A 27934-nucleotide genomic window follows, 5' to 3' on the forward strand; every position below is an offset into this window, starting at 1 on the left:
GATGACAATGACAAAAGTGTCCAAATAATTACAAGAAACATCCTGACTAAATAAGTACTAGTGACTGTTGGATTAGAAACTAGTAACTAAAATATAAGTACTGGTCCCAGCAGTGCACTAGGGGAGGGAGGTGCCAAGATGGACCCAAGTCTTTAAGAAATAATAATAATTATTATTATTATTATTATTTATTTATTTATGTTGTTGCTAAGAACACGCCAGTAATCCACAGAACGATTTACCTCGCATGTCACTTGAAATCCTAATTAACAGTTATTTTCTGTGATAAATTGGGGTTAAAACAAACCCACAAGAACATCTCCGCAGTGTGCTGCACACGGGCAACAGACTGACTGACTGACTGACTGACTGACTGACTGACTGACTGACTGACTGACGTCTGCATCGCAGGCAGATCTCCGTCGCTATGGAGACGGGGATAAACACCGTGCAGGCATCATCGCGTTCCAACGCAGTTTGGAATTCTGGCAAGCTCAACGTCCCCTAATTCCCCCCGTCTGATTAAATATGTTTTATAAGGACTGATGCATAATCAATTAATCAAATGTCATTTTCTTTTTTCATTTTTGAAAAAAAAAAAAAAAAAAAAAAAAAAAAAAGGATTATACGTGATAAACTGTTATTTTATATATATATATATATATATATATATATATATATATATATATATATATATATATATATATTTTTTTTTTTTTTTAATATAAATTGAAATACAATAAATACTTTTTAAAATACTTTCTTTGACAAAATATATAAACTCAACTCACGAGGGTGAGAAAAATATATGTAACAGTCATAAAATGCGCTGAACAAGCCAAACACAATGTATACCAATGTTTATTTAAAAAAAAAAAAAACAATTTATTCTATAATATACAATTCAAAACATGGGGTTTTTAATACGCAGTCTCTTTTGCATGCATACATCTATCGTTTGGAATTGTAGTTCCGAAAAACAAAGTCGCAGAGTACTCTGCGTGAATAAACTACAGGGACCACGATGCACTGCGCCTCGACAAATCAAAGCGACAACAATCCGAGTTCAGCGGATTTAATGTCACGTTTCATTTGCGTCGTTTAACACCTGCATAGCCATACAATGTATTTTAATTTGAATATATTGTTTTAGGTTATTTGTATGTGTTTATTCATGTCATACCATTCTTTTTTTTTAATTTTATTTACTTTGTTCTTAAGTATTTTCAAGATTCAAGATTCAAGATTCAAGATTTTTTATTTGTCACATACATATACATACTTTCATACATATTTGCAGTGAAATGTAATGCAACGCACCCGGTGATAGCACACAATATGTCCTAGGAAAATTTAAAAAAAAAAAATAAAAGTAGAAAATTCCTTTCTAATAGACCGACTAACTGACTCCTAAAACGCAATACAGTAAGTTGAATACTTATAGAATAAGATAAAAATATATAGAATACAATACAATAAAAATAAATTGAAATAAAATGGAATAGATAGAAGGAATATGCCTATGTATATACAGATATTTTTTTATTCATATAGGTTTTACATTTTTATTCACTGTCCACTTAATTATTGAATCCATTTTTGGGTCTTCCGTTGTTTGCACTCCATGCCTTGAACTGCGTAGCTGATGTAGTGATTATTTCTATGTACCCAGGTTAAAAATGTAATTAAGTAAATAATACATTAGATATACCAAGCACATCAGAATGTGACAAATGAGAGGAGAAGCAGGATAAGTATTTATGCCTCCTTTAACTCGGGGTTTTAATGACGAGTTTGATTCTCATCAAATATATACTCTTTAAATTGTTAAATGATCTTGTTCTGTAATTGAGGAAAAGCACGCACCGCCTACGTTTTGTCATTTCGAATTTGTATTTCCACAGTCACTGTGATACAAGGTTAAATCACTAATTTCAGCACCTAAAGTTGGTCATTTCAAGCTTGTTGTTTTAAAACCTGGCAAAATCGGACTTATCCCAGCTGGCTTATGACAACAACTACATCTTTCAAACTATCCGTGTAGAACATTTTTATCTTGGGAGTCACATCGCTCTCCGCTGTAGCCTGGCGTCACTGGTGAGAATCATCGTCAGTGATCACTGGTTGCCATGGTGTTGCTTATACAAAAAGCTCAACAGCCAGGTGACCAGCCCATTGATACCCTCGACGTTACGGTTGTGTGTCAACACACGTAAACCAGGGCCCTTATTCCTCACGCTTCTGAGAACCGCTCCTCCCAATGGAGACCAGGATTAAAATCCCTGCCTGCCTGGGTCACTGTAGGGGATTTAGTGGTGGCTCCCCTCCTTGGACCATGCCACCAATATCATTTACTTCGCTTTTTTTCTCAATGGAAATACTTTATTGAAAACATTAACATTCAACTTCACATTTTATCAACAATTAAAATACACCGATCAGCCACAACATTAAAACCACCTGCCTAATTTTGTGTAGTTCTCCCTCGTGCCGAAAAAACAGCTCTGACCCGTGGAGGCATGGACTCCACAAGACCTCTGAAGGTGTCCTGTGCTATCTGCACCAAGACGTTAGCAGCAGATCCTTTAAGTCCTGGAAGTTGTGAGGTGGGGGCCTCCATGGATCAGGCTTGTTGTTCCAGCACATCCCACAGATGGGGATTGAGATCTGGGGAATTGAGGCCAAGTCAACAACTTGAACTCTTTATGTTCCTCAAACTATTCCTGAACAGGGTGTACTTGGTCTGCAACAATGTTTAGGAAGGTGGTACGTCTCAAAAAAACATCCACATGAATGCCATTACCCAAGATTTCCCAGCAGAACATTGCCCAGACACTGCCTCCGCCGGCTTGCCTTCTTCCCATTGTGCATCCTGGTGCCATCTCTTCCATCCACATGATGTAAAAGAAAACATGATTCATCAGAGCAGGCCACCTTCTTCCATTGCTCCATGGTCCAGTTGATGCTCACGTGCCCGTTGTAGGTGTTTTCAACGGGGGTGGACGGGGGTCAGCATGGACACTCTGACCGGTCTGCAGCTACACAGCCACATACACAGCAAGCTGTGATGCACTGTGTGTTCTGACACCTTTCCATCATAGCAGCATTCAGTTTTTCATCAATTTGTACTACAGTAGCTCTTCTGTGGGATCGGACCAGCCTGACTAGACTTCGCTCCCCCCCGCATCAGTGAGCACATGGGTTCCCATGACCCTGTCGCCGGTTCACCGGTTGTCCTTCCTTGGATCACTTTTGGTAGGTACTAACCACCGCATACCAGGAACACCCCACAAGACCTGCTGTTTTGGAGATGCTCTGACCCAGTCGTCTAGCCATCACAATTTGGCCCTTGTCAAAGTCACTCAGATCCTAACGCTTGTCCATTTTTCCTCCTTCCAACACATCAACTTCAAGAACTGACTTTTCACTTGCTGCCTAATATATCCCACCCCTTGGCAGGTGCCATCGTAACAAGATGGTCAATGTTATTCACTTCACCTGTCAGTGGTTTTAATGTTGCGGCTGATCTGTGCATGGTTGGAAAGGTTCTTTCAGGGAAGCTGACAGTGATGCTGTGCTAATGACATAAAGACACACTGTAAGCAACCAGCGTCTGTAGACTGGACAATTGCATCGATGTTGTCCAGCAGCCATACTCTCCATACTAGATCCATTAAAAAGAGTCTGATGCCAATCACTAGGGTTGACTCCCCACCATAAAATACATATAAACAAGTTCCCCGCGTTACTGCTCTCTGCATGTCTGCGCCCTGTCTGCACGCACCTCTCAGAATGGCCTTGCTGAGAAAGTTGTCGAGAGAGGAAATTGGTGATATACAGCAGCATCCTGGAGCTGCCAACTCTCATGAATTGGGTGGGAGACGCCCACACACACCCTGCTCACACGCCTGCACAGCACATCTCTTTTGACTCATGTTTGCAGCCCTAAATGACATTTCCATCCCTAGATTTGTGGTAACTAATTATCAAAACCGATTTACATAGTGTGTTTCTCACGTGCAACGTTTTGCTTTAATCATTAAAGTTAAACATGTTAAACATGTAGTATAAACTGGTTTTGGTGAGTAAGCTCCACGGTTCCTTTTTGCGGGAATAGCCTTTTGTTTTGTTCAAAAACATATTTTGCCCGATGCCCGTGGCTGCCCTGTCTGTACCATTCGTTATGTCTAATTATTTTGCTAGTTTCTAGTTTGAAAATAACTTGCTTTTAGAATGTTTTTGGTATCCTGGCAACAGTCGTCAAGTGAAGTGGTGGCTGAAGTATCCTTTTGCCAGAGGATGCGCTTTCTCTCTCCCGTTCTCTCTCGGCAATGTATCTGAACAAGCACACATCAAACATGCATTCAAACCATACTCAGCTATCTGGATTCTTCAAAATATTTACATTTTACATTTTATTTTTCTTACTTTAGAGAATTAAAAACCCATATTTCGATCATTTAATGCAGTTCAAGCACATTTTCTGAAAAAAGAAAAAAGAAAAAAATCCTATTTGAACTGAGTTGGAAGCATTACAAGGTGTATTATGCTCCTGCCACCACTCCTAGGTATAGAAATCGACTTTGGGCCTTTGGGAGGACTGTGTTCAGACTGTGGTCAGCCCAAATCACTGCTTAATCCTGTGTCCATTTCCATATGGCAGCTGAGTGTAAACAGTCTTGTTTTTTAACTAAATACTCTGGCTTTAACTGGACAGGTAAACCACGACGGTAACACTATATCACCATAACAAACGTCCCTGTTAAATTACAGTAAACGACCGGCAGCTACAGTTGCCAGCGTGAAACTGATATCCTGCCTGATACAGTTCCTACTGTAATCTACAACAACAGTTTATTACTGTAAAAAATATATAACAGTATTGTGCTGTGTAGAATATAAGCTTTACAGTTTAATACCGTCGGCTGTTTGTTTGCCATTATACTGTTATTTTAGTGTTCCTACTGTCATCTCCATAAGCAGTTTATTGCTGTAGAATGCGTTAAAGTACTTTAGAATGTGATCTTTAAAGTATAACATTGCTAGAAGTTAATGATTTAAAAATTTTACATTTCAAAATTAAAACGTGTAGAAATGGCCCAAAGAAGAGATGTCCTCACAACGTCAGACGTTTATTAAAAGCAAATGCAGTATCAAACACATTCAGTAGGCGACACAGTTAAAGTCATTACATGTTTTGTTGAGTACAATCCCCAAAAACACCATTCCTCGAGCTGAACAGGTTCCCAGTCTTCATGTTCTCGTCCATCTGCCCTGAATACAGTTTTCCTTTTTTCTTGATCTATGACGAGAGCCATATAACATAACATGTATTAAAGCCACTGCAACACATTCAGTAGCTAACACATGTCAAGTCATTAGAATCTTGTAAAATACAGTCCGTAAGAATAATTAATCCACAACAATCTGTATCCAGCTCACAATGTGTACCCTGCCTTCAGCAACCGTCGTTCATGAGTTATGATCATGTGCAACAGAAAGCGCGAGAGGAACAAACCTGGAACTGCACAACTGAGACAAATGGACTGAGCGGAGCGTGATGCTGAGACGGATTGCCTTCAAATGACGACATGCGTTTGCACTGTGGGCTGTTCCTAGGTGGAAGTCAGGTCCTGTGTGGGCCACATACAGTAAAGCCCCACCCAAAGTCCATGAGTTTTTTTGTTTTCTTATGAGGGCGTCCGCCCACATTGGGATTCACAGTCGCCGCCTTTCTCTGGACCCGCTTACCTGTCGTCTCGGACGCCACCTTCCCCCGGCTCACCTTTGGGTTGACACCAAGGAAGCGCCTAAAAATGTAATAACAGAGAACGCACATAAGATATAAGGAGTGGTAAGTAAAGATTATTTGCACTTAAGACGGAACCCCATTGATTCACCAAATTGTTATTCTAAGATGTTTTCTCGTGATAATGACCTCTGTGTCTCTGTGTAATTATGAGCGAACAATCTCATTTTGAGAAACTATTTTATTATTATGAGAAACAAAACAGGATTACAACAGGCCAGTTGTTGCCATTATGACAGTATCTGAGTTGTCTTTATTTCAACTTTGGTCTGAGGTATTAGGTATCTTTGAATAACTTAGAGAGCATTCGATGACACCTAATGATAATGCCATATACATTATTCAAGGATACCAATGCATCCCAATTACTCACACCAAGGAGGAAATTAAAGCAAATCAAACCAGTGTTATAATGGCCTTATCTACTGGCAAAATATCCTGTTAATAACATGGTAAAAGGGACAAATTTGGTATTTTTGAAGTTTAGACTTGATCAATAGTCTATTGTTAAAACAGCAGTTTTGCTGTTTGAAATATTATGGAGGAAATAGTAGAGGTGCAGTGGTTAATGGAGCCTGAATAAAGGTTGGCCAGCAAAACTGTCCTCATAGATTTTCAAAATCAGTTCCAGTCTTTATACCAAGATAAAAAAAAAGAAAGTTGAAACGTACTCATCTACCTTTGTTAAATGACTGACATCGGCAAGCTGCATTCAGCAATTTTGAATTGTATGACTTTTTTTTTTTTTTAATTTCGTTGACCAACCTTATTTGCTTCATAAACCAGAGTATTTGAATGTGCAGCAGATGGAGGCAGACAGAGCAGGGAGAGGGAAGCGGAGGACACGACCTGCAGCAGCAAGGCCGATGGACCAAAGACCGAACAAAGGACATTTTTGGGTGATTTTCCAGTGCCACATCGCACATGGCTCAAACGGAGCCCAGTTCTTTCGGATAGAGGACAGAGAGTAATTCTCTCTCTTGAGCTCCCACCCCACCTATCTCTCTCTTTATTTCTCTCAAACACGAAAGCGCCCCGAAGCACAGCCCGCCTCCTTTTGGCAACCATGTCAGTCTATTGGATTGTTCTGGCTGGTCGTGCTGCGGCGTGAAGCTCTGCACGTGGCTGGTGCAACGATAGTTTCAGTGTCTGGTCAGTTTGCTCTGCACGCTCCAAGCACAATTTCACAGCAAGGAGAGAACAGCCAATAAGGTATCCATGCAGACTGTATTTCCTAATGGGTTCTGTTGACCTTTCGGAGACTGCGGCGATGCCATTTCTAACAAATACAGCCGAAGGGACTGCTGTGTGGGGATGCTGGGGTTTGAGCAGCCACACCTGACCTGGATCTAGGTCAGTGCGGCTGCATACCTGTTGCTTGTTGGTTGGTCTAACGGGCAACAGGTAAAAACCCCCATCCCCACACACACTCAGGAGAGGAGCCTGTGTCATAACACATCTCTATCTGCTCCTAGGCTGATTCCAACTAGCCCACTCTCTACAATAAACTCGTGTGTCCACAACCCCGTGGTCTGTGTCTCTGTGCCGGAGGTCCCTGAACACGCCACTCGGATGGCGCGTGGTAGGTGAAACTGCCACAGGGACATTGTGGAATTCGATCGAAATGTGAAAGAAAGCCAAGAGAAATGAAACTTGAGGGGAGCAGTGGGAGAGGGGCGCATGGCTCACGGCCGAGCGCCACACAGTGACATGGGCAGTCTGAACAGTCCCATCCCTTATAACATGGGCGAAGTTACATGTTATAAAGTTATGACAGAAATAAGAGAGAGAGAGAGAGAGAAGGGGGGTGGGAGGTGAAGAGAATTATTATTCAAAAACATGTGGCGCTACAATATGTTCGGTCTGAAGCCAGCGTTTCACTTGAATGCACATGTCAGCTTCAACTTCACCCCACCATCAAAAGGAACAACAGTAATCGTCAAGTCGGTTTGGGAACAACAAAAAAAGAGCCACTGATTTAAGGCACGGCTTACAGGTGAATTATATTTCAACATTCCTGGAACAGAGCTGGGTAGAGGGGCAAAATATCCAAACAATATTCAAGACTAGCAGATGATTTACCTTTGAGCAAACTCCAGTGTCCTTGCAGCTTCCTCTTGGTACTGCAAGTTGAACACATACAGTTGTAGTAAACTGCAGCAAGCCCTGTGAAGAAGCTTGGTTTGATGCCTTCACAGATGACGGGGCTTTCAACGCAGGTCATCCAACGTCAAACTGTGACTTTGTCAGCAGCAACTGATGCAGACCACAATTAAAATTAATGTCCCGAAAAATATGGGACATAAATTATGGGTATCAGGGCCCAAAAAGGTGAGGCCACTGTATTCTTAAATCTTCGGCGGAAGGTGCCGGAGTCTGATTGATTTGGTAAGGCTGAAGACATAATGCTGTTTTAATGAGGTTGCTCACTTCTGCCCGCTCACCACCTCAGCTCCACTGTCTCATTGGTGTCTTCTGGTGGCGGTTGTGTGCATCCGTAAGAATCAGTCGGCCTCTGCAGTTGTCTAGACCGTCTTGATGATGGGTGTCGTTTCATTGTCCCGGCACGGTTACTGGATACTAGTGCACCGTTCACAATTTAAGACTTTTTAAGACATTTTAATGGCACAGTTTTACAAAATGTCAGTGATTCAGTCCTGTGTTCCACAATGGGAGATGAAACGGCCGGTTAGAGTCTTTCGCAAAGACACTCTTTGTGACTCGCAGAGCCCTGAAGCCCAGCCACCCACTGGCTTGCTGTTCTCTGTTTATTGAAAGTTTATTAATATTACACGTGTCGCGCGTCCAAATTGCACACGATTCGACACTGCACGCCCTTGGGTCCCCAGCGATACACCCGGCAAGTGTGAAGTAGATCGGATGAATAGATCTACCTAATGAAGAGATAGATACATACATACATGCATACATCGATACATCGATACGTCCATACATCCATACATACATCCATACATACATACATACATACATGCATACATACATACATACATACATACATACATACATACATACATGCATACATACATACATACATACATACATACATACATACATACATACATACATACATACATACATACATACATACATGCATGCATACATACATACATACATACATACATACATACATACATAGAGAAGATCATTTACATTTGTCGTACTTGCCCACATACACAACTCCATATGGATATCTGTAAGGGGAAAAAATATGAATACATTTTCCATACACTTTCTTAAATTGTTGGAAAATTACATGAGCATAGGTCCATTGAAAAATCACACATTTCATAAAAGCTATTAAACTCACATTCTGTATCGTCTTTTGCAGGTACACATTCAGTAGTGCTTTAGTCGTTCACCCTTATACAAATACTGAAATAGCCTTCAACGATAAAGTATGTACAAAGAATTCACGTACACAATTCAATGGAGTTACCACACCAAAGTATTACTATTAATAACAACAATACTAATACAGTTTGTTGAGTTGTTTGTAGTATATATGATTCCACAGCTTGATTATAAGCTTCGCTATTTGTCATATCCATCTTCTACAGGCAATAGAGATCGGTGGATCCAGTTGTGTTTATAATGCTGCCCGCCCTCGCCAAAAAAAAAAAAAGAAACCCAAAACCCAGGATACTGTGTCCATATACAATCAGAATGTTAAAAAAAAAAAATAATAACCCACGCGTCATTGTGGCAACAGATCAGAAGTCTGAGGGGGGCGGGCGGGTGGGGTCATTCTCTCCATCCTCTGATGTCCACGAAAGATGCGATTTGAAGCTCTCGCTTCCACGCGATCCTGCAACGCAGCACACGCGCGTCCCGTTTCTAAAAGCCTGCGGAGCGCACACCTGCGCGCCCGAATGGTCTCTCCCACTATTCCGCAAGCCTTCCCCTGAATGAGTCACCCAGCCGGCCGCTCATTGGACGGCGCCATGCCCTCCCCGGGGATTGCCTTGCAGAGGCATTAGGGCCGAGCGTTCATTCACAGAAACACCGCCACGCCGGCCCGCCACCTCATTCACACAAAAGACTAAAAGCCGCGCACCTTCGCCGCTACCTACTGCACCTCCATCCCTCCGTCTCCTCGTCCCTTGCTCTGTGCGTGCCCCCCCCCCCCCCCCACCCCGCACCCACCCGCCCGCCCTCGACCCCTTCCTATCCCCTCTTTGCGTCCGCCTTTGTTTCCGAGGAGAGAGAGGAAGCAGACGTGCTGGCCTTTTTTTTTTTCCCCCTTACCCCCCTCCACCCTCCTCCACCCTCCTCCTCCTCCATTCGAGGTGCTGGGAGGGACCGCAGTGCGAAATCTGCAAGCGGCGTGAGGGAGGGCGCCGCTTATGAATGGGTGTCGGTCTCCGGCCCCGCGTGTGCGCCGCTGTAGACGAGCCTCGGGAGGATCTGTTTTTTTTTGTTTTTTTTCCGTTGTTGTTTCTCTCTCTCTCTCTCTCTTTTCACGCGAATGGTGTCCGCGGGGCGGCGAGGGACGGGGGGGCACCGCCGCCGCCGTCGCCGTTCACCGGGGGACTCTTAACGTTGGGGAGCTTTCGTTGACTCGAGCCTGCGCGTCCGAGGCGTGACGTCGTTTGTGTTTCGTTGACTTGCGCCGTTCGGGCAGGTCTTTGGGATAGAATATATATATATATATATATATATATATATATATATATATATATATATATATATATATATATATATATGTATATGTATATGTATATTTATATTTATTTATTTATATTTTTTTGCTGCAGAACGTCAAGGGAGAATTTGAACGTGCGCTCACGGGGACCCGACTTTAAACCGACGCCCGCGTTCGTCCAGGCCGTTTGAGCAACGTCGCTTCACCGGGTGCCGAGCAGCGGGGGCGGGCGTCGCCGACTTCACCTCGCGGCTTTTGCCCCGCGCGGGGCTGCAGGGGGGGGGGGGGGGGGGGGGGGGGGCCCGGGCGCAGAACCGCGGCTCCGCGGGGTGATCTCGCGCGCCTCCTCCGTGACCCGCTGCCACGCGTTTGGCTCCGTCACACCTTTTGGATCCATTGGTGGCTCACGTGGATGCGTGTCTCACTCCCTCCGCGGTGTCTCGCAGTACCACTAAATGGGGATTTTGTGAGAGAGAGAGAGAGAGAGAGAGAGAGAGAGGTGTGTGTGTGCGTGTGTGTGTGTGTGTGTGTGTGTGTGTGTGTGTGTGTGTGCGTGCGTGCGTGATGGACGACAGCTGTCAGTAACACCCACGGTGACTTGTCTCACCGCGTGCGTTCCCAGCCGCGTTGAATTCAATGCCCTTCGTTTGGAATCGAACGGCGGTTTTTCCAGATCTGTTCGTGAAATGAATTCAAAGTCAGCGTCGCGATGAATCGGAGTTGCTCTGTTTCCTCTTCTTCTTTCTTTCTTTCTTTCTTTCTTTTTATTAAAGCGTTTCCACAGGCTTGGGAAATTTGAGAATTGATTGGCTCTAGTGTGCTGTAAGTGGGAGGATTTTTTTTTCCCCACCTCTCTCTCTCTCTCTCTCTCTCTCTCTCCCCCTCCCTCTCTCTCTCTCTCCCTCCCCCTCTCCCCCTCTCTCTTCCCCTCTCTCTCTCTCCCCTCTCTATCTCTCTCTCTCCCTCTCTCTCTCTCTCTCTCTCTCGCTCTCTCTCTCTCACTCTCTCTCTCCCATCCCTCTCTCCCTCGTTCTCTCTCTCTCTTTCTCTCTCCCCCTCTCTCTTCCCCTCTCTCTTCCCCTCTCTCTCTCTCCCCTCTCTATCTCTCTCTCTCCCTCTCCCCCTCTCTCTCTCTCTCTCTCTCTCTCCCTCGCCCCTCTCCCTCTCTCTCTCTCTCTCCAACAGGAAGTGATTTGCAGTGTTCAGCCTTTTGTTGGGAAGCTTTTCTCAGATCAGTGAGTCATGCTGTAGCGCAGCCGGCAGCAGAAAGCATCTCCTCCCTCCGCTCGGCACTAAAAACCACCACCACCACCACCACCACCACCACCATCGCCTGCATCCCCCACCGCCTGCATCCACCACCACCACCACCACCACCACCACCACGGTAGAGCCTCCTCTGTCTGCGGATAAAACATCAATACCACCCGTGCGTGTCATCACCGCTGCAGCTGGAAACGAAACAATCTGCACCACCATCACCACCACCACCAGCACCACCACCAGCACCACCTGCGCCAGTTTTTTTTTTTTGTTTTTTTTTCTTCCCTTCCTCCTCCCTGGCGGATCGGATCGCACTGGTTTGGAGCATCCCAGCGGAGCATCACTAGCGGAGGCTGCTCCGAGGCGTTTCTCCGCTTGATCCCCTTCCCCTTCCCCTGCCGCTGCTATGCTCCAGGGGAGGGAGGCCCGCTCGGCTCCGGGTCCGTCCACACACCTGTGAGGCGGGGCGGGCGGGCGGACGGGGCGGGGCGGGGCGGGGGTGGTGGTGGTGGTGGTGGAGGAGGAGGCGGTGTGCCGGTCCGGTCCGTGGAGCGGGGAGCCGGAGAGCCAGGGGTCGGGTATGCTGCACCGCACCAAATACAACCGCTTCAGGAACGAGTCGGTGACGTCCGTCGATGAGCTTCTCCACGGCCTGTCCATGAACCCCAAGGTGTCGGCCGCCCCGCAAGCCGCCGCCGAGACACCTTACACCCCGCCGACCGAGGTCCGCCACCACCACCACCACCACCACCACCACCACCCGTCCTCCTCCTCGACGACCGCCGCCTCCGCCGGCCACAGCTGCGACCACCCGGACGATGGGGGCACCACCCTCTGCACCATCATCAACAAGGTGTCCAACCTGAAGTTCAGCAACTCGGGCAGCCTGCTGGGCATCAAGGGTCTGCCCTCGGCCGTCAAGGACCTGGCCGTGTCCAAGCTGCAGGGGGGCGGGGGCTCCGGCGGTCCCGGTCCCGGACCCGGCCCCGGCCCCGGCGCGTCAGCCCCGGTGGGAGCCTCCGGGTTGAGCAGCTCACTGTGCGGCTCCTTTGCCCCCTCTTGCGCACAGCTGGACTCGAGCGCCAGCATGAACAAGAAGAGCCGGCCGGGGCTGGATGAGCCCCCTGCACCCGGGGTGGAGGACTGGAACGCGGGCCGGGGCGCCGGGTTGGTCAGCAAACCCTCCAGAGGGTGGCTGCACTCCAGTGAGAAGATCTCCGGCCCAGGGGTGACATACATTGTCAAGGTAAGGCCCCTTTATCCACACCCTGTTCCTCCTCCTCCTCCTCCTCTGGGGTCTGTTTTTCTGTGTGTTTTTTTTTTTTTTGTTAATGGTTACCCACCACCTTCCTCTGGCTCAGTCCTCCATTCTCCCTTTTCCTTCAATGGAGCTGAGATAGCTCCAAGGGGGTGGGGGGATAAGAGAGACAATCACATCTGGCCCTTGTGTGGGTGTAGATAGGTAGGCTTTGGCAGAAGGCTGTGAAAGAGCAGGGACCACGATATAAAAACAACCCCCCCCCCCCCCCCAAAAAAAAAAACAAAAAAAAAAAAACACACTGAATAATTCAAGAAACAGAGAAGGTCATCACTGAGAAAGAAGGAAAACACATTGATGCCAAAACAAAAGAATATCAATCTGACACAGACCGCTTGTTGCAGGAGGCCACAAAGCTTTATGGTTTTGTAACCATAGCAATGTCTTATTTCCGTGCATGGTGTATCTGTGTGGGCCCGGGGGCCGCTCTTCATCCCCATAAACGGTGATGTGATGGAAGAGTAAACGGATACGCAGTGCATGTTGGCCTCACTTGGCACACCTGACCGTTGTGCAAATCTTGTTGTGTTCGGTTACTCACCGCCATACATCATTTAAGGGGGAAGGAGGCTGGCACACCAGTGCTAGAGCTGAGAATGTCATCATACTGACAATGAGTCACTGTAAGCATGAGGAGTGAGGAGGATGATGATGATGATGATGATGGCGGTGGTGGTAGGCCAAGGCTCTTCAAGGATTGTAATGAATGAAAAAATAATAGTAAAAACAACTACTAGCTCTAAAACCTAAGCGCAATTACCTTTTAGTGACATTGTGTTAGGGCATACAAATATATTCTTTTCATTTTTTGAGTAAACCAATGAATGAATGTGTAGTGGGCTAATATTTTCAATTGTTAAAATTTATTGATTTTAATATTTACAATATTCTTCACATATTATTATTATTATTTTTAATTATTATTATTTTTATTATTATTACTATTATTTGCTCTATTATTGTAACAATATTATTTTAATGATCAAAATATTATTATTATTATTATTATTATTATTATTATTATTATTATTATTATTATTATTATTATTATAGTATTACTGTCTGGCCAGGGGGAAATGTGCTGTATTCTACAGGAGGTAGCCTACGGTACAATCACCATCATAGCTACTCCAAATCACACCAACACAGCTTACAGTGTCTGGGCCCAGCATGACATTCCATTAACGGCATTGGGGCAAAGAGTGTTTATTTGTTCAGTCGATGCTGTTGAAAGCGTCCACACTGGGAGGGAGGGAGAGAGAGAGAGAGAGAGAGAGAGAGAGAGAGAGAGAGAGAGGGAGGGAGGGGAGGGGGTGGCTCTGGTATGTGCCCCCTCATCCCCCATGCAGCTTTCCCGTGGTCAGGATCCTGACTGCATGCATTCACGCCCATGTGCCATTCCCCTCACAGCACTTTTAATTAGTGTCATGTGCTCACTCTTACACATCATGCACCATTACTCTAAAGGGACATTGATTAACAGTGGCACTATTTACGCTTTGTTTTTAAACCCATGGAAGTTGTATTGTGTGTGCAAATGTCAGCCTGCGCTGTAGCCTTTTATTTTTAAATACGTTCTTTGCTGCTCGATGGTTTGTCTCTGACATGGCAAATAAAAGAGGACATGTTTTCGGTTTTGTGGCTTGTGTTTGAGGTTAGGTCGATAGTATTAGGCTATTGTACATTAAATACATTTTATGTATGATTATTATGTAGGACATATGGTTTGGTGTCTGTTTTCAGTGGGTAATCCAGTATTACAACGATGTACTGTTCATGTTAAAGCCATTCATTCTCTTCTGCTAAAATAAAGTATCATAATAGTTGTTGTGTACTGTAGTTATCCCCTTTCCTGAAAATTGGTGTGAGGAAGAGGTGTATAGGAAAGAAAAGCTCAGCCAACATTTATCTTTATTAATCTCTGTTTTTCTCAGTTTTATTTTTTTGGGGTGGGAATATTTCATTTTTTTTATTTTGACTAAATATGTAAGTGTTACATTTCCCTTTTTAACACATGGTGTGTAAATATTGAACAATGTCATATTATAGTCATTGAATATATAAAAAACAATAATCTCTCTTGTACAGATGATATGTACTTTAAAGTTATTAGGAGGTTAATATTTTCATACAGACGGTTGCTCCAAAAGACAAAATGTTAAAGTTATAGCTCGACTAGTTACTTAAAAAAATATATATGTGTTAGTTTACACAAACTGCCGAAATGGCAAAAAGGCAAAAGTTAATGATGATGGAACCATTTCTTCCAGGATGTAGGAAGATCTTTTTGGAAAGCTCAACATGAATTCCAGTTAACACAGCCGTTTTAATATATCGGCAAATACTGCAAAATGTGTCAATAAAAACGACTTCAGGTTAATATACTAATAAATCCCTGCATTCCCCGGCTCTTTCTGGCATGACTATGATTTTTAATAGAAACCTCAGACTTCGCATTTTCCAATGTCATCTTTTGGACAATTGTCAACAGACATTAATAAGACAATATAAACAAAAAATGTATATAAATAGTTATAAATATTTGATTTATAATGTGATTAGTAGAGCGTGCTGCTAATATGTGTAATATGCTTGGGGAGCTTGACAAATGGTGTCATAGTGCACTTCTAATTATAGTACAAAGCAGAGTACAACCATTAGAAAGTACATTTTACATGACTTTATCCCTGGAGGCCCATTTTAATAAACACTAGGGGTGTGTGCAAGTGTCTGTCATGTTTACAGTTTCCTTCCTGGCTTCCTGCCAGTCTGCCAATTGAGAACCAGAAAAAACTGTCTGTTGTCTGACTGTTTTCTGTGCAGTTTTAATCACAAATGTGCTGCGATTTGGTTGAAGTAGTTGAGTCTAGACTCTCTAGTCTAAAAAATATATAGAATAAAATAAAAAATGAACGTTTTATTTACTGATTAACTGCATTCTATTTATACTGTAATTCCTGGATTTAAAGTAGTACCCTATTGAAAGTATGATTTATTAATACAATTACATTTAAAAAATGAAATTGGAGGCAGACGTGTTTGACAAAGCTTTTATTTATTTCAAATTTAAAGGTAAATTTAAATTGTATCTTATTTTATCGGCGTTGAAGTTTTCAAACACATAAGGTGGTTTAAAAGGGTTAGAATTTAGCCCAAAACCAAGCTTTCCCCATCACAGGCAAAAGGGTATTTCTTAACGTTTTCTTTTTTGCTGTCGTTTTATTCCTCCGACAGGTATGAGCAAAGATCACTGAGAAACAACGTTCATTTTACACTGAGTTTCGTGGCAATGTTTTCTGGGCTGTTTGCTGTGGTATATACTTTTCTTTGTAATCTAAAAAGAAGAAGAAAATAAAGCTGGCGTCAGTTTTTCTTGTCTCTCAAGGACGACTGAGAGTTTAAAAAATACTATATAAGCAACAGAGGCTTATTTTCAGGCTGTAGTTAGTATCATTATTATAAGTACACATTTTAACATCACTTTGTTGGAGTGTGCCGTATACTTCAATCATGCAAACTTGGACAGACATTTTACCTTTGTTTTTTTGGGGGTTTTTTTTTAAATACCGCCTCCTGCCCTCCTTTATATTTATCTTTGAACATATTTCTTTGTGTGTTTCCCAGTACCTCGGCTGCATAGAGGTCCTTCGCTCGATGAGATCCCTGGATTTCACCACGAGGTCCCAAATAACCAGGTACGCCCTGAAACACTTTTCTCCACTTTCCCTCCACCTCACAACTCTAATTAAAGGTTCAATTTAAAACCTATAAAAGAAAAAGGTCACTGCAATGAGGCTCAGAATCGGTTTTATACAAGAGACGTGTCTAAGAAAGCAACATCACTACAAACATAATATACAGTGACTAAATTCGACAATGCGAACCCGATTTAACCTGATTTTAGCTTGAACCCATTTTTGTCAAATTCTCAATGTCATGACCAGAGGAAGAAAAAACAGCATATTCTACAAATGTTTTACGACAAATAAAACATAGAAAGCATCGAAGAATAGATGAAAAAAAAAAAAAAGGATCCGCTATGTTATCCCGTACATGTTTCTGCAGTGAAGTTCATCCAGAGCGCAGGAGCACATATTTGGTTAAATGAAAAAGTAAAAAAAAAACATAGCAATCGAATTAGTTCAAAGTAGGAAGATAACAATGTTCCCGAGGTCGGTGTGCCACGGGCCAAGGCAGGTCACAACACACACAGCGATGAGTAACAGGCGGAATATCAATAAACCAACTATGATGAAAATGAACAGCGGTGTGATGTCGAGAAAAAACAAATTGAAAACAGGACATAATCAACCTCTGGCACTGTGGCGGTGGCCTGGTCAGTGCCAAATAACATCCAAGTTGACCTCTTGGGTAATTGTTAGGGTTAGGGTTACTGTTGGGTTAGGGTTAGGTCACTATTGGGTTAGGGTTAGGATTAGTGTTACTATTGGGTTAGGGTTAGGATTAGGGTTACTGTTGAGTGATACTAACCATGAGCAGGGTTACTATTATGTTCACCGTGTTATTATTGGGAATGTTTGATTTTGTTCAACAGGAAATTGAGAAATGGGTTAGGGTTAGGCTTAAAAATGTACCATAATTACTTCACCTCCTAAAATCTATTATTAGATAAGGTCATGTTATCCGTTCACCCTGATATCAATTTTTGATAAATATTCTATTTCCAGTAGTGTACATTAACCCCGACCGCAACAGACTTCACCAGAAGATTATTATATTTTATTTAATCAAAGACAACTTTCATCAAACTAATTTTCAATAATAATAATAATAATAATAATAATAATAATAATAATAATAATAATAATATTGCAGCATTGCACTGTACGTCTATTCTGCATAGATGTTCTCTGAGCCTCTGAACATTTTCGAGATTATTGACTGCTTTTGCGTGGCGAGGCAAAGCCCAACAGTGAATCAGTTTGTGTCAAATTCACTTTTCTGCTTGACTTCCTGGAGCAAATCCAGTGTTAAACTACGCTGCTCAGCCACAAAGTGGGCTCTCTCTGCACCGAAGAACCACAAAGAGACAATAGATAGTTATATATAGATATATAAATAGATATAATTGTTGCAGTTGCTCAGCAGGTTCTAGTTTGGTCGTCTTTCCCGTCGGTTTCATCCTGGATAAACAGGCGCGAGATGAAGAGACGTTCTGTTTCTGTCACCATGTCAGCAAAGTCACTAAGGAGCTCTAGATGTGCCTATCAAAGAAGGTCTATCTTTAGTGCATTTATATTTATATTAGCACGATAGTAGTTATTCTGACCTAATATTATGACTTATAATAATAATATTATATTATTATTATAATAACATTATATAATAATATCATAACATAATAATAATAATTATTATTATTATTATCAATATATAACCCATTTGTTGTTTGTACACAACGCTCCATAACGTAGTTAAATGTTCCATAATAGATTATACATTTAAATAAGGTTATAAATAAATAGTAACGTGTAGCAGGTAATAATAGTATGGTTTAAGCCAGAATAATACATTTGTAATATCGCCATTGAAGTTGTATAAAACACACATTACATTTTAGGCATTCTTAATTATATCTTGATATAATTGATATCATTATCTTGATATGATCTTGATTATATTCTTAATTTATCAGAAGAATCAGAATTACAATGTGTTTATTTAATCATGTTCATTTTCGTCTACAAGTGATTTGTACAGACAAATGGCATAAAAAAAAAAAACGTCTAAAAAAGAAAAAAGAAACAAATATACATGTGGGTATGAATATAAATATAAATATTGCTGCAGGCAGCAATACACTGGGTCCAGTTTAGTCATGTTTTACAGTACGTATTACAGGTTTCCAAGGTTCCGTAAAACACATCATTTTATATCGACACCAATTCCAATGGTCCCAATTCTTCAATATCAAATGTTAGACCAGTTTAACATATTTGATTATGTGAACTGTCTATAAAATCGCAGTTTTCGGGGTTTTGCGAAACGCAGCGCGAGTTACAGTTTTCCGAGTTTCCATTAAACGCAGCATCGGCTCGGGTTGTCTGTCTGCGCGTAGAAAACGCTACGCAGTCCACAGGGGGCAAGATGCTGGATGCGAATGACTTCCGAGAGATGAAGCTTGGACTTATATAACTTCAGATGATGATGTCACCAAGCGCTCCGCTCCTCAAACGAATCAAGCCGCGCCAAACGTTCTTCAACTTCCGGTTAATTTGTAACAGTTTTACAGAAATTTCTGCTCCAAATGTGCAAGATGAACTGAAGATGTCTGAAACGTCCCACTTCCACTGAGGTCTCAACCATGTCTGTGTGTACTGCGGTTGCCATGTTTCAGATACTTTTAGCCCGAAAAATGCCAAGAAGATTTATAATAATAAAAATCTGATCCAAAAAAATAAATATAGACAGGATATTTCTGTACATGAGGATATATATGAATACAATAATACAGGCATAGATAACAGAGGCATAAGTCGTTCTAAATTCTTGTTATTACAAAATTATTACAGTGTCTACAGTCCAAGTTATTACAATCTTATTACAATAACAATTGCAATAATTCAGGCTCCAGAGATGTCAAGTGCTACTAAATAGGGACATAATAAAACGTACTGACTTGTTTGTCTCTATGCTTTTTAATAATGGGCCGCTCTGCTCTGCGTCCTTCCCCTTAGGGAAGCCATCAGCCTGGTGTGCGAGGCTGTTCCAGGGACCAAAGGAGCACGGAAGAGAAAGGTACACCGGATGTAGAGAGGGAGGGAGGGAGGGAGGGAGGGAGGGAGGGAGGGAGGGAGAGAATTGGGGGAGGAGTGATGCAGAGATGCCCAAATAAATAACATCCTTGTATCCTATCTACAGTGTCTATCTATCTATCTATCTATCTATCTATCTATCTATCTATCTATCTATCTATCTATCTATCTATCTATCTATCTATCTATCTATCTATCTATCTATCTGTCTGTCTGTCTGTCTGTCTGTCTGTCTGTCTGTCTGTCTATCTATCTGTCTGTCTATCGATTTATCTATCTATCTGTTGAAAGCTAGGAAAAGAGAAAGAGATAGGGGGAATCATGAGCGAAATAAAACCTACTTGTAGAGGAAACGGAGGAGAGAATAGGAGAGAGAGAGAGAGAGAGAGCGAGAGAGGGAGAGGTATGGGACTCAGTGTGCGTGGGTGTAGTTTTAGCCCACGATGCATTGCACACTTCATGCAGCGCTCAGTGAGTCATGTAGTGCAGAATATCTGTGATCAGGAGGCTGTGTGTGTGTGTGTGTGTGTGTGTGTGTGTGTGTATGCATGTCTGTGTGTCTATCTGTGTGTCTGTGTGTATGTGTGCTCATGAAACACACACACACACACACACACACACACACACACACACGCACACACACACACACACAGTATGTGAGCAGACTCAATATCTTAATGCGGTGTGTTAAATGGAGCATTTCTCTGTTCTCCGCTGGTTATTCAGATGCAAGAGAAGAGGTTGATGGAATAAAGTCAATGCTGACCAGCTTGTTGAAAAAAAAAAATTGAAACAACAAATGACCCAAAACAGCAATAGTTGAGGATATCAGCTGAAGACTTGCCGTTCTGAATGGATTAAACCATAACTCATTTGTTTGTAATAAACAAAGATGCAGCATTAAAGGGGAATTCCACTACAAGCAAAGGTTAAATGATGCGTTGATTTCAGAGCTAGTTGTGTCAAACAACTTGACGTAGCCACGCGCTTCCGCGCCCTTATTTGGCCGGCCTATTTGAGCAGCCGATCCCTCCTGCTCTACCTGCTTTGCCGCCTGGTTTGCTGCGCTCCCTCCACCGCCCCTGCATCCACCTGTTGCGCTCTACGCTCCTATCCAATCCTATCTCACGAAGTATGCCTATTTTTACTGTACACCTCGACGGGAGTGATGAGCATTAGAACCCAGACGGCCAAACTCAAACCATGCGAAATAAACGTTTGCATCGTTTCCTTAAATATTGATTCAAGACTTCCCAAATTGTGTATGAAGGCAAAAATAAATTTTATTAAAAGGCCGACACCGGGCCTCACAACTGTTACTTTAACATCCAGCGCTAGCACATACTGCGAAGGTTTGAGGAGCCTGAACACGGTTGGCTGCACAAAACACAAAGAAACTGTTAAGGTATTAAAATCAAAATTAATTTAAGCCTTCATTCATGATTCCCACTTACTCTTCTTCAAGAAACGATTGATGCCTTGAAATATTGCAAATGTTGGAGTGTACTTTGGTTGTGGACAACCTATACATGTCAAATAGTGGTGGCCCCGAATATGAATAACCAAAACTACCAGAGAGCTAAAGGTGGTATTTATTTTTCTCTATAATGTCCTCCTCCTTCCAGCCTCCTTCCAAAGCTCTGTCTAGTATCCTGGGGAAGAGCAACTTGCAGTTTGCTGGGATGTCGATCAACCTGAACATCTCCACCAGCAGCCTGAACCTGATGACCCCCGACTCCAAACAGGTCGGTTTTAACGTACATACATTTTCACAGACGATGTACATCGATCAGCCACAACATTAAAAACCACTGACATGTGAAGTGAATAACTTTGATTATCTCGTTCCAACAGCACCTGTCAAGGGCTGGGATATATTAGGCAGCAAGTGAACAGACAGTTCTTGAAGTTGATGTGTTTGGAAGCAGGAAAAATGGACAAGTGTAAGGATCTGAGTGACTTGGACAAGGGCCAAATTGTGATGGCTAGACGACTGGGTCAGAGCATCTCCAAAGGTCTTGTGGGCAGTTCCAAAAGTGGTCCAAGGAAGGACAACCGGTGAACAGGCGACAGGGTCATAGGCACCGAAGTCTCAATGATGTGCGTGGGGAGCGAAGTCTAGCCCATCTGGTCTGATCCCACTGAAGAGCTTCTGTAGCATAAATTGGTGAAAAAGTGAATGCTGCTATGATGGAAAGGTGTCAGAACACACAGTGCATCACAGCTTGCTGTGTGTGGGGCTGTGTAGCTGCAGACCACTCAGAGTGTCCATGCTGACCCCCGTCCACCACCGAAAACACCTACAATGGGCACATGAGCGTCAGAACTGGACCATGGAGCAATGGAAGAAGGTGGCCTGGTCCGATGAATCAACGTTTTCTTCTACATCATGTGGACGGGCGGGGTTAGGGTCCGATCCGATGGAGCATCTGTGGGATGTGCTGGAACAACAAGCCTGATCCATGGAGGCCCCACCTCACAACTTCCAGGACTTAAAGGATCTGCTGCTAACGTCTTGGTGCAGATAGCACAGGACACCTTCAGAGGTCTTGTGGAGTCCATGCCTCCACGGGTCAGAGCTGTTTTGGTGGCACAAGGGGGAGCTACACAATATTAGTGGTTATTAGTGGTGCTTTTAACGTTATGGCTGATCAGTGTATATCTATGGCTGTAGCGCTGTGGAGGTGGTCGAGCTAATGGTCTCTTCTTGACAGATCATAGCCAACCATCACATGCAGTCCATCTCCTTTGCATCAGGTGGTGACCCTGTAAGTAACTAATCTGCCTTTACCCTGTTATGATCTATTATTTGTTATTGTTAAGTTGTTTAAGACTGACGAAGAATGAGATATCCTGCGGTTTTGTTCGAGAATGAGACGAGATTGTGATCTTGACACTGCCTCATGTTTTTGTGCAATCGGAACAGATAATGTTCAACTTATTTCTTTCTAAGCACATTTTTTTGTTGTATTCTTTGTTATCATATCTTGTTTTTAGGACACAACTGATTACGTTGCTTATGTAGCAAAGGACCCAGTTAATCGGAGAGGTAGTTATCTACTTCCTTGTCGTCTCCCAATGTGTCCCTGTCTCAGCTCATACTAACAAAGACGTTGGCGTAAGCATGTAACGGTAGAGACGCGTGTGGTGTGTTGTTGCCATGGCAGCGTGTCACATCCTGGAGTGTTCCGACGGCCTGGCCCAGGACGTCATCGGCACCATCGGTCAAGCCTTCGACCTGCGCTTCCAGCAGTATCTGCAGTGTCCCTCCAGCAAGCCCCCCTCCACGCACGATCGGTGAGGAGCCGGGCCACGCGCCGGCGTACAGGCATCGTACACTGACGTCGCACTCACAAGAAATAACCATTGTATTCATTTGGGGATTCATTTGAAATTATATTTATAAGTCGTATTGAGAGCTTCCGTGAAAAAATAATAGCTCCAAAACAACATACCGCAGGAATAAAACAGCGCTGATTGCTGCTATCGACCAATCAGAATTGAGCATTCCACAGCGCTGCGCAATAAAGCATCTTTACAAAAGCTCCCCTTAGGTAAGAGTAGTCGCTGTAGGCCCAGACATCGATTTTTTTTTATTGGTCATTGTACCGGAGGAAAATGTGTGTAAGCTGCATATTCTCTGCACACCAACGTGACCAACACAGACTGGGATTCCAACACTCAGACTCGGGGGGGGGGGGGGGGTTATTTAAGTTCAGAAAGAGTTTGTCTGAACGGCTCCCTGCTGATTGGTTTGTCGTATTATAACCGACAATATCCATCCCTCTAAACAGTCTTTCACTTCGGACAATAACCGATTGGAGATCAGATACGTCGTTGGGAATCCACTTTGCGGTCTAAATCGAGGCTGAAACGTTGAAGTACTTTATTGACATTCCATAGAATCACTTTGGAAATGCCTACCAATGAATTGTTCTCCCTCCCCCCATCGGCTGTTTGCCAATAATTTGACATCCTGTTATTTTATTGTTCCACAGGATATTAAACATGAGAGAGTTTCCCTGGACAGAGGAGGAGGAGGAGCCGGCAGAGCACCCTTACTACAACAACATCCCTGGAAAGATGCCGCCTCCCGGAGGGTTTATCGACACCAGGCTGGCCAATCAGGGCGCAGCACCGGAAGGAGGCCAGGTCGGTCGATCCGAACCGCCGTGTCATCTTCGGGGCCGAGCGTGCCAATACCGGAGCGAGCGAACGGAGTGGAGCCCCAGCGGTGTCCGGCCGTGCACCGGCACGGCCGCGGCTCTTGCTTTGCTCACCGTTGCTCCTCTGCGCTCTGAAAACGGGAACGTGAATGCACTCGGGTCCCTCCGGTCATCTGAAAAAATTTCCTCCGGAAAATCGATTGCATTGGAATTTGCGGGAAGAAAATGTCCTAAAATACATTGCAACTCGCGTGGAAACAAGAAGTGCGAGCAAAATCCAATCACGTTTTGACGAGTTCCACAGATGTTTTTATTTCCTCACTTCCTTCCGCAATCTTCCAGTGTGCCAATCCCACACAAACCTCCGCTCCTTTGCAAGCCCCAGAAAAAGCCATATTTTCCGTGACCTCGCCGTGCACTTTCTTTTTTCTTCCTTCCCCCTTTTCACTCAGACGCGTAAGTGCAGCTTTGCTCTCGCGCCTGAATTACGGAAATATTTTCCAGCGCCGGCCGTCCAGCATGGCACTGCAGCGTTTCCCACGCATTAAATTAAGCGGTGCGGACCCGGTGTCGTTTCCTGGCCTGTTTCAGAGCACGCCGCGCGAGGCGGCCAAGGATGAATAGTTACGGATGAACTGTAGTCGCCACTTAAACCCCCCCCCCCCCAAAAAAAAACAAAAAAAACGCGGTTAGCTTTGCTTTGTTAAACCCTTGCTTTTTGCGCGTCCCCAGTGCTTCGATTCCAGTGGACGTACCGACCGAGCGACATATCCAAGCGTGTTTGTGTGTGTGCTCCATTGTGCCGTTTCTCTATGCCACCAGATGGGTCCGGGCTCATCAGAGCAGACGTATTACCAAGGACGGCACTGTGGAGAAAGCTGGGCGGAGGAGAAAAAGCCTCCGCTCACCCAACAAGGTAGAACACCCCTCTCATCTTTTTTACTATGGGTGTCGGCCGCACTCTACTCTACGTAAAAACATACGGTGTGCGTTAATTTTTCCATTTTTTCCCCGCTGGCCGCGAAACACCGCACTTGAACGTCTCCGGTCTCTCCGTGTGTCTAGGATCGGCCGATATATACAGTCTGCCTGAAGTTAAGAGCCAAACGTCCAAAACCGGGGAGATGCCCACGTACGTGAACACGCAACAGATTGATGCCCAAGTGCTGGCGGCGCTCCAGGCAGAGACGGAGACCGCGAGCGATGCCAGCAACAAGCTCAGCCCTCAGAAGGACATGTTCGACATGAGTGAGTCCCCGTCGGGCGCCGCCGGCGAGTCCTGACGCCGCGATGTGTTTGTTTGTTTGTTTGTTTGGATGGCCGTGAATGTGTTGGTGTGGCGGGCACGCGTTTGAAATGATGGCTTTCAAGATGTTTCTAGGTGTTGTTTCATGCCGTCGTTTTGCGGTGTAATGCTCTCTTTATGAGTTTCTGGAACCATCCAGGGAGGTCATGTGAAGTATTTGATTATATAAACCAGGTCTGTGCACCTCACACATTCTAACACGACGTTGTTACAGTAGGAGAATGTTTCTCACTGTTTTGGTGGATTCATAACATCATGTCTATGTATGTACTATGCACTGTATGTATGTATGTATACATGTATGTACTGTATGTATGTATGTATGTATGTACAATATGTATTTACAGCATGTATGTATGTATGTATGCACTGTATGTATGTATGTACTGTACGTACAGTATGTATTTACAGTATGTATGTATGCACTGTATGTATGTATGTATGTATTTTTTGAGCTTATTGTGTGTAATCACCGGGTGTGATGACATTTCACTGCATATATGTATGACCGTATGTATATGTATGTGACAAATAACCTCTTGAAATATGTATGTATGTATGTATGTATGTATGTATGTATGTATGTATGTACAGTATGTATGTACAATATGTATGTATGTATGTATATATGTATGTACAGTATGTATGTATGTATGTATCTATGTATGTATCTATGTATGTATCTACTGTATCTATCTATCTATTTGCTCCTCACCTGTCCCAGAGCCCTTCGAAGACGCCATCCAGTCCCAGTCCCAGTCCCAGCCCCAGTGCCAGGCCCAATGCCAGGCCCAATGCCCGGCCCAGTGCCCGGCCCAGTGCCAGGCCCAGTGCCCGGCCCAGTGCCCTGCCCAGTGCCCGTCCCAGTGCCAGGCCTCCTCCAGCCTCCATAAGGCCGCCTCGGTGGACAACTCCAGCCCGCTGCTGGTCCGCTCCGTGGCCTTCCGGGCACAGGAGGAGCTGGAGGGCCAGACGTGGTACCACGGCGAGATGAGCCGGCGCGACGCGGAGAAGCTGCTCCGAGACGACGGGGACTTCCTGGTGCGCAAGAGCACCACCAACCCCGGCTCCTACGTTCTGACGGGCATGCACAACGGCGCGGCCAAACATCTGCTGCTGGTGGACCCCGAGGGAACGGTGAGCAAACACTCACATGACACGTGAGGAGAAGATGCACAGGGAGATGACTGATTTGTGGAAAGACAGGTTGTTGTTGACACTAATGACGTGTGCTCTCCTCACAGGTAAGGACAAAAGACCACATATTTGACAGCATTAGTCACCTTATTGGACATCACCGTGACAACAGTCTGCCCATTGTGTCGGCTGGGAGTGAACTGTGCCTCATACAGCCGGTCGGAAGGAAATAGGGACAGAACGGGAGACCGCGAACACTCAACTCATCAACCTGAAACTTGAAGACAAACACGTGAAAGGGAGAAGAAAAAAAGTTCTCTTCTCTGCGCCCCGGCAGTGTTTTTTTTGGGGGGGGGGGGGGGAGGAAGACCACGGAGACTTCGCTGGAAGCGCTGGACGGAAGCAGGATTTGTTTGAGATGGAAAAAAAAAAAAAAAAAAGATTTATAGAACTGTTATAATTTTGTCGTGACTAAAATGCTATATTTTTGAGAACTTATAGAGGTGCATTTGGACATAATGTGTTGATTTGGCATTTTCAAAAGTACAAAAAAAAAAACGAACACAACCGTTCTCATAGTTTAGATAAAGCGCAAATCGAACCTCAAAGAGGTCTGGGGGGAGGGGGGCCGAAAAGAGTATTTTAGAATTAAAAAAACCCAAATTATTTTTTCTTTTCTGTCAAGCACAACCACATTTCTACAGGTACTGTTGGCTTAGAGTTTGAGGAAACGAAACTGTTTGTATTGAACTATTTTAGGAACAGCGTCCTTTAATCCCGCCGATAGCGTGACAGCCGACTCGATCGGTCACTATATTTAAATCTTTTGCTTTAATTGGGGAATAGGAGTGAGCGTGTTTTAGCTTTCGCAGTAGTCCCCCCGGCGCCTCGGGCGGCAAACGCATCCCCTCGTCGTGCTGTCAAATGGCTTTAAAGGTAAACAACGTTTTCTGGGGGGTTTTTTGTTGGTTTTTTGTTTTTTGTTTGTTTTATTGAAATGAAGCACTCTCTCGTGTCACTGCAGCCGCATGACTTGAAAAAACTGTTCTCGTGGACATTGTTCGTAGACCTTGGCGCCCTTTTTTTTTTTGTTTCCGGAAAGAGGCGCACGCGTATGCTCACACTGTAAAATATTTATGCTTTCGAAACGGTAATTATTTCTGAATTGGTTTTCTCTGGATTGTTCTTTTGACTAGGTGTGTAGTAAATATTCTTTTTTTTTACTTTTTTTCTTTTTTTTTTCTTTTTCAGGGCTTGAGTCATGCGAGGGTTGTTCCTCACATCCTTAATTAAGTGTTTCGGCTTTTATTGTGAAGTTTTGAGAAAAGTTTATTATTTGATGAATGATCACAAAATGAATAGCACAATCAGAACCGCGACGTGTCGATCAGTAATTTACACTATATACTAAAGAGACTGAATTAGACGAATATTGTTGATTTAACTCTGTGCACCCTCAATTAGGAATGTTTAATATTAGATCACTTTCGCGTAAA

At 43.8% G+C, this 27934-nt stretch overlaps 1 protein-coding gene across 1 annotated transcript; it reads left to right on the plus strand.

The window, feature by feature from the left end:
- Positions 1-12315: 12315 nt before the first annotated feature.
- Positions 12316-26671, plus strand: shc3 (SHC (Src homology 2 domain containing) transforming protein 3; the record flags this gene model as incomplete). Its single annotated transcript, XM_080017342.1, has 12 exons — positions 12316-12981; positions 16678-16748; positions 19752-19812; positions 21455-21574; positions 22544-22597; positions 22827-22878; positions 22997-23126; positions 23828-23981; positions 24818-24911; positions 25061-25243; positions 26026-26438; positions 26546-26671. 12 exons carry the CDS (start codon positions 12316-12318, stop codon positions 26669-26671), a joined length of 2124 nt encoding a protein of 707 aa, XP_079873468.1.
- Between the last annotated feature and the right edge of the window lie 1263 nt (positions 26672-27934).

Source organism: Zeus faber, assembly GCF_960531495.2.
Source record: "Zeus faber genome assembly, chromosome: 17".
NCBI lineage: Eukaryota > Metazoa > Chordata > Actinopteri > Zeiformes > Zeidae > Zeus > Zeus faber.